Source organism: Belonocnema kinseyi, chromosome 1 (genome assembly GCF_010883055.1).
Source record: "Belonocnema kinseyi isolate 2016_QV_RU_SX_M_011 chromosome 1, B_treatae_v1, whole genome shotgun sequence".
Taxonomy (NCBI): domain Eukaryota; kingdom Metazoa; phylum Arthropoda; class Insecta; order Hymenoptera; family Cynipidae; genus Belonocnema; species Belonocnema kinseyi.
The window spans coordinates 129,795,739-129,801,911 of record NC_046657.1 but is presented as its reverse complement, the minus strand read 5'-3'; the positions used below and the strand labels follow the sequence as shown (position 1 = coordinate 129,801,911).

Sequence of the window (6,173 nt, the reverse complement as noted above, 5' to 3'; positions counted from 1 at the left end):
TCACGCCTGTCTCGTTTTTGCCAATAGAAAGATAAGAGAGTTTGAGAACAATAATAAAAATTGCGAAATATAATTTTAAATTTAGCGATTAGGCCTTTATGGCGAGGCGGTGTTCTTCTTTACCATGCAAAAAGGGTTGAGTTCAACATGATCCCATAACTAGATGAGCGCGGGATACGCGATCATCACACAATATAGCGTTGATAGCGCTGGATGGTATTGATCAATACTGAGCTCATGGTAGTCGTTTCAGCAACGTTTCCTATTTTGATATATGTACTCAGATCTATAACGGATTTTGATTATGAATAAAATATTCTTACATATGTGATAAAAAAAGATATAAAAAGGATTGAAGATTTACGTTCTGTACCTGGTAGCTTAAATAGATACAAGTGCCTTGTTTTGTGTATGTAATCTATAAACATGTGCAGACGATATAAGGGATAAAACTCCTCAGTTGAAGAATTTATTCAATGCCCAATATTAACAAAAATATTTATTTCCTGAAATTTCAACAATTAGCTGATTTAAATTAACCTAGAAATTTAATTTCACACGCACACGTTGACGGAAAGTCAACACTCTTTATGTCCTAAATTAACCTATAATGTATATTTTACGTAGATGAAGCAGTTGACTTTTAACCAAGCGCGTTACTTAAAGTCAAGTTATAATCGCCAGTTGACTTTCAACTGGCGAATGATTCTTTTGGTTACATCTAAAAGTCAACCGCCTTTTTTTTACTGAAATTCAGATTCTTGTATTACTGTGTTGTCATGACAGTCTTGTAGGGATTTTAAAAAGCAATGTTTTTCTTCCCTCGACTTTTTTTCATATCGTGCGTTGTTTGGTTTAAAATTTGGAATTTCGGTAAATTAAAAAAAAATGAAAATGCCATAACTATGAGAATTTCTTTTTTTTTGTTGAAAAAAGTCATTAGGATAAATTGTTTGTCCATTTTATTACTATAAATATCCATGCATAGCATTTTCAAATAAAAAAAGTGGTCTCAAAAATTTTCAAAATGCGCTCATTTTTTGAATTTTTATTTGAAAAGGCTGGTTAACGTTCGGTTCATTATTATTTTAACATAAAACATGAAGTCTATATTTGTCCTAAGAATATAAATGGGAAGAAAAGATAATTGATGTTAAGACTAACCACTTCTTATGTATCTATGTTATATATACACTCATTATATTAATTATATAATCAAAGCCCATCTTTTATGATAAATTTTTTTTTGACATTTAATATAATGTGTACATTATATAAAAGTTATTTACATCTAAATTTGGCTCGAATATAGTCTTACTCTAAATTTTATTTTTAAGACAAATATATACTGCAAATTCATATTAAATTAATTAAACAAACAATAATGTCTTCATACATTACATGTTGAGAGGAATTAACTCAGAACATTTCTACAAAATGTTATTTTATTTTTTCATAATTAATATTCGTATGTCATTTCTTAGTAAAAAATTGAATTTTCAACCAAAAAGTATGAATTTTGAGCAGAAAAATTAAATTGGGGCAAAATAGCTAAACCTTCAACTAAAGAAATGAATTTTTATCGAAGAAAGATGAAGTTTCTATTAAAACGGATGAATTTTTAAATCAAAAATACAAATTTAACAAAAAATTGGATTTTTATCTAAAAAAAATTTATATTTACATTTTAACATAAAAGTATAAGTTTTTAACTAGAAGTAAATCTTTTTCGATAATTATACTTGGATTTTAAACCCAAACATACGATGTTTCAACGAAACAGTTGAAATTTTAATAAAGCAGGGCAATTAAAAAAAAGAATGGTTGAATTTGTATACAAGCAGTTGCATTTTTATCCAAGAAAGGTGTTATGTCTACTGAAATAAATGAATTTTTAAATCACAGATAAATCATAAAAAAATGGTTGGATTTTTATCGAAAAAAGATTTCACTTTTCGGGATAAAAATATGAGCTTTAAATAAGGAAAAAAGAATTCTATGAGAATTGTTGCATTTTCTACCAAGAAATATGAATTTTCAACAAAACTGTTGGATTTTTAACAAAGAACAAAAAAGACTTTAATTAAAAATTCTTGAATTCTAAACCAAACCGTCGGATTTTTATCGAAGAAAGATGCAATTTCTAATAAAATAGATGAATTTTTAAAATAGAAAGCCAAATTTTCGAAAAATAGTAAAATTTTTAACCAAAAAATCCATGGAAAACTTCATGGTATTTGCGCTGCCCCTAAATATTAACTGATTTTGCTCATATTTAAAATTTTTTTTTGGGCATTCGAACAAAAATGGGAGGTGAGAGCAGAGAAATTCGAAAAAATACACCAAGTATAAATAAAAACCACCCTATAGTAATTACCTTTTTGTTGTTGTTTTAAGTGCTCTTGAAACTGTCAAATACTTATGAGAATTATTTGCGTTGAAAAACTCTTCATACTTTGTCCCTTTTGTACACATAATGAAAACTGGTTTTTATTACAAGCACTACTTTCTTCCGAGTATAAAAAATCGTACATTTATACGATTACGTAATAAAATTCAACGGCGATTTGCTGTTTTGCCATATAAGACGTTCACCTATTTTCCCAGTTGATGGAATAAAAATAGCGGACCATAGTACTCTCCTTCATAGAGCCTTAACGTAACAAATAATAACAAAATCTTTCGAACACGCCGATTACAACCAATACTTAACCTCCATGCTTCGTCTGCTTGCCGACAGAAACCGCTTCTGAAGTTAAATAAAAATTTAGTAAATTTACTATAAAGTCACTTTAGTTAAAATTCACTTTAGTATCTTAAATGTGCCGGAATTTTTCGAACAATTCTAACATTGTAGAGATCTTTTAGGAAGAGTTAGGATACGTGGAAACCGTTTCTGATTGGTAGGGCCAATCGGAATACAGAAATATTTTTTAGAGCGCGTCGTTCAGTTTAAATTTATCTTCCTTCTGTTGAAACAAATATTTTATAATAACCTTGGCACAAATGTTTTTATGTAACACGAATATGGTTTCCCCATTTTTTCGGCTGGGGTTGGAGCAGCAAAGTAGTAGTTGCGCGTAAAATACGAATTATGTCCGTGCGCATGAATGTTCTTTACCTATTTACGACCTATTTGCGCTGTTCTGCGCGGTACTTATCCCTTTAAACTAACCTTAAAGTAGAGACGAAATATCATGAGAAAATCTGAAAACCATCCTTTTATTACATAAAGTATCGCGTGTACCGAGGCAGCGTAGTGTTTTACGGCCGAGCGTGTTTGCTACAATTTGTCTGCGTTTCGCCTTCGACTCGTTTTTGCAAACTTACGCTCGACCATAAAAACGCTATTTCACTGCCTTGGTGCACAATATACTATAAAGTTTTGAAAAGATATCTTATTATCATTCTGCAAAACTTCTTTTCAAATACTAAGATACTGCGATTGAGAAATTTTGCTAGAATCGAAATCTAAAATTCAATTTGTACATTTCATTCAAGACGTATTAGAAATAACCCAGTGGGCACAAAGTTTAGCGACGTCTTTACGACATCGTTACGACATCCTTACGACAACTTTACGACACCCTATGTCCATGTCGTTAAGGTGTCTTTACGATATCGTAAATAAGTCGCATAATCTGACGATGTCTTTACGATATCGCAAAGACACTGAAACGACATGGACATAGGATGTCGTAAAGTTGTCGTAAAGATGTCGTAAAGACATCGCCAAATTTGGTGCCCACTGGGAATGATCTGTTAGCTCTATAATACATCTATTAACAAACAAGTATCGCCATAGAGCGAAAAAGTATGCTACTCTATAAATAAATGTTTATAGATGTAGATGTAGATATAGATCTATAAAGGTTTTTCCCCACTTTTTCCAAGAGAGTCTCTACTTTCTACAAAAAATGTAAATTTTTTCTTTAGAACATGTAATTATACCATCCTTATGCAGACTTAATTAGTGCACGTCATTATCACTTATATTAGCTCAATAATGACTGTGAAGCAAAAGTTGTTTTTTTACATAATACCTTGCTTTCAGGAAGATACGATTTCTTAAAAAGATGCTCCAGGGAGAATCTGGAATTGAAGGCTACATCTATACCTTCAAACATGTAAAAGGGCTGTGCGAAAAGAACAATGAATTTTCATTACCTTCACCCATTTTTTCGGTTCTACAGAAGCAATTTTCGATAAAATTCCAATTCATAATTAGCAAAGAGGAAACAAATTTAAAGGATGAAGAACCACTCTTGGAAAACGATTGTTCTTGTCAAAAAAAAGACAATCGTCCATACATAGCTTTGTACCTGAAACTTATTGACTTTGAGTATTTTTTTGTTCCGCTTAAAGTGAGATTTTTCTTCATGCATCCTATTCAAGGCCAAATATTCAGCAAATTAAAAATAATTTTTAACTATGCCGAGGAAAATAATGATAGGTTTTCCGGAGTTCATGAGCATTGAAAAATTTAATAAATTGAAACTGAGGGATCTGACCATACGTTGTGAATTTGAAATTTTCAAGCGGGACTTTAAAGTCTACAAGCGTTTGCTAACTAATGAACTTTTAAGTGATTTAGAATTGCGCGTTGGCAAAGAAACATATCCAGCGCATAAGTTGATCTTAGCTATGAGCAGTCCATTATTTCGTGAAATCTTTAGTATGCAAGATTCCATAACGTCTTTAGATGTCACTGATGTTGAACCTAACATATTTTACGAATTGCTCAGATACATGTACAGAGGGTCAGTAAATGATATGGAATCCTTTGCATTCGACCTTTTTCTAGCTGATGACAAGTATAAAATATGGGAACTTTTAAATAAATGCGAAAAAACCATAGTGGTGAACTTAAAGGTGACAAACGTCATTCATGCACTTCTATTTTGTCATGATCGCCATCTAATTTCATCTAAGGCGTGCCTATTTAATGAATGTCAAAATTTCATTAGGAATAACTTCAAAGAAGTTATTAATGAAGAAGCTTGCAAACTATTAGTGAAAGAAGAACCAACGTTTCTCTCATTGATATTACGCGATATTCGTAAATGTCAAGACATATCAAAGTCTAAAAAAGTGTCAATTTTAAGTCCTTTAATATCCGAAACTTCATTATCTTTCCTGGGAGAATGCGAGTTTTTCCTAAATAACAAAAACCTTAGTGATGTAGAAATTCACGTTGGAGGTATAAAATATGCTGCTTACAAGTTGCTTCTATCACTGAGAAGTTCTGTGTTTTTTCGAATGTTTATTCATCAAATGAAAGAGACACTAACCGGTGTTGTGGATATCGAAGATATAGAGCCGGAAGTTTTTTATGAAGTCCTGCGTTTTATATATACGAACAAAGTGGAAAGGATAGACATGGCAAAAGAAATTTTGATTGTGGCAAATAAATACGAAATTGAAGATCTGAAATTGTTCTGTGAAACGATTCTTATAAATAAATTAATGAAGGAAAATCTTCTTGATTACCTCATCTTCTCTGATGACCACGAGCCGAAACAATTAAAGGATAAATGCTTCGAGTTTCTGATAGACAAACTATATTTGATTGAAGATTGGAATGAGTGCTTTGCAGATTGGAGCCAGTATGTAGCTTATTTCCATCCGCACTTGCTTCTGGAAATATTGAATAAACTAGCTTCGGATTACGAACTTTTTTTTTAATGCTAGAGTTTGATATAAATTTTTGTAGTTCTATGGTCAAAAATCATGTTCTCATTCTTAATAAAATTGTATTGTTATAAAAATCCTATTGTGTTTTATATAAACTATTTTATGCAATGTCATCATAGGATACAATAGTATGTTACGCCACAAGGGGCGAAAGGCGATAATTGCACGAGTGTGAAGTTGGCTGCCCGAGCGAAGCGAGGGTTGATTTCACACGAATGAAATTCTTGCCTCGCCTCGAGTTGCGCATACAATTTTTCATAAAAAATAAATCGAACATTTGACTTGAGATGCCTGAAACTTCTTTGCGTCTCATCAAAGGTGTTATTGTTTGTAAATGCGTAGGCAATGACAGAGTTTAGAATGACACACTGGGAAGTAATTAAATACGAGGGTAGTTCAATAAGTCCTTAGAATGACCAACAGATGGCGCGCGAATCGCTCCAAATCATCTGTTTTCAGTCAGCACCACTCCCGACTAG

General features: G+C 31.8%; 1 protein-coding gene across 1 annotated transcript; it reads left to right on the top strand.

Annotated features, from left to right (window-relative positions):
* Nucleotides 1–4,431: 4,431 nt before the first annotated feature.
* LOC117180018 (speckle-type POZ protein-like A) lies at nucleotides 4,432–5,685 on the top strand. Its single transcript, XM_033372301.1, has one exon. The coding sequence runs from the start codon at nucleotides 4,432–4,434 to the stop codon at nucleotides 5,683–5,685; it is 1,254 nt and encodes a 417-aa protein (XP_033228192.1).
* Nucleotides 5,686–6,173: the final 488 nt, after the last annotated feature.

What these genes read in the sequence shown, in the direction of transcription:
- LOC117180018 (XM_033372301.1), top strand. Translation starts at nt 4,432, where the DNA reads ATGCCGAGGAAAATAATGATAGGTTTTCCGGAGTTCATGAGCATTGAA.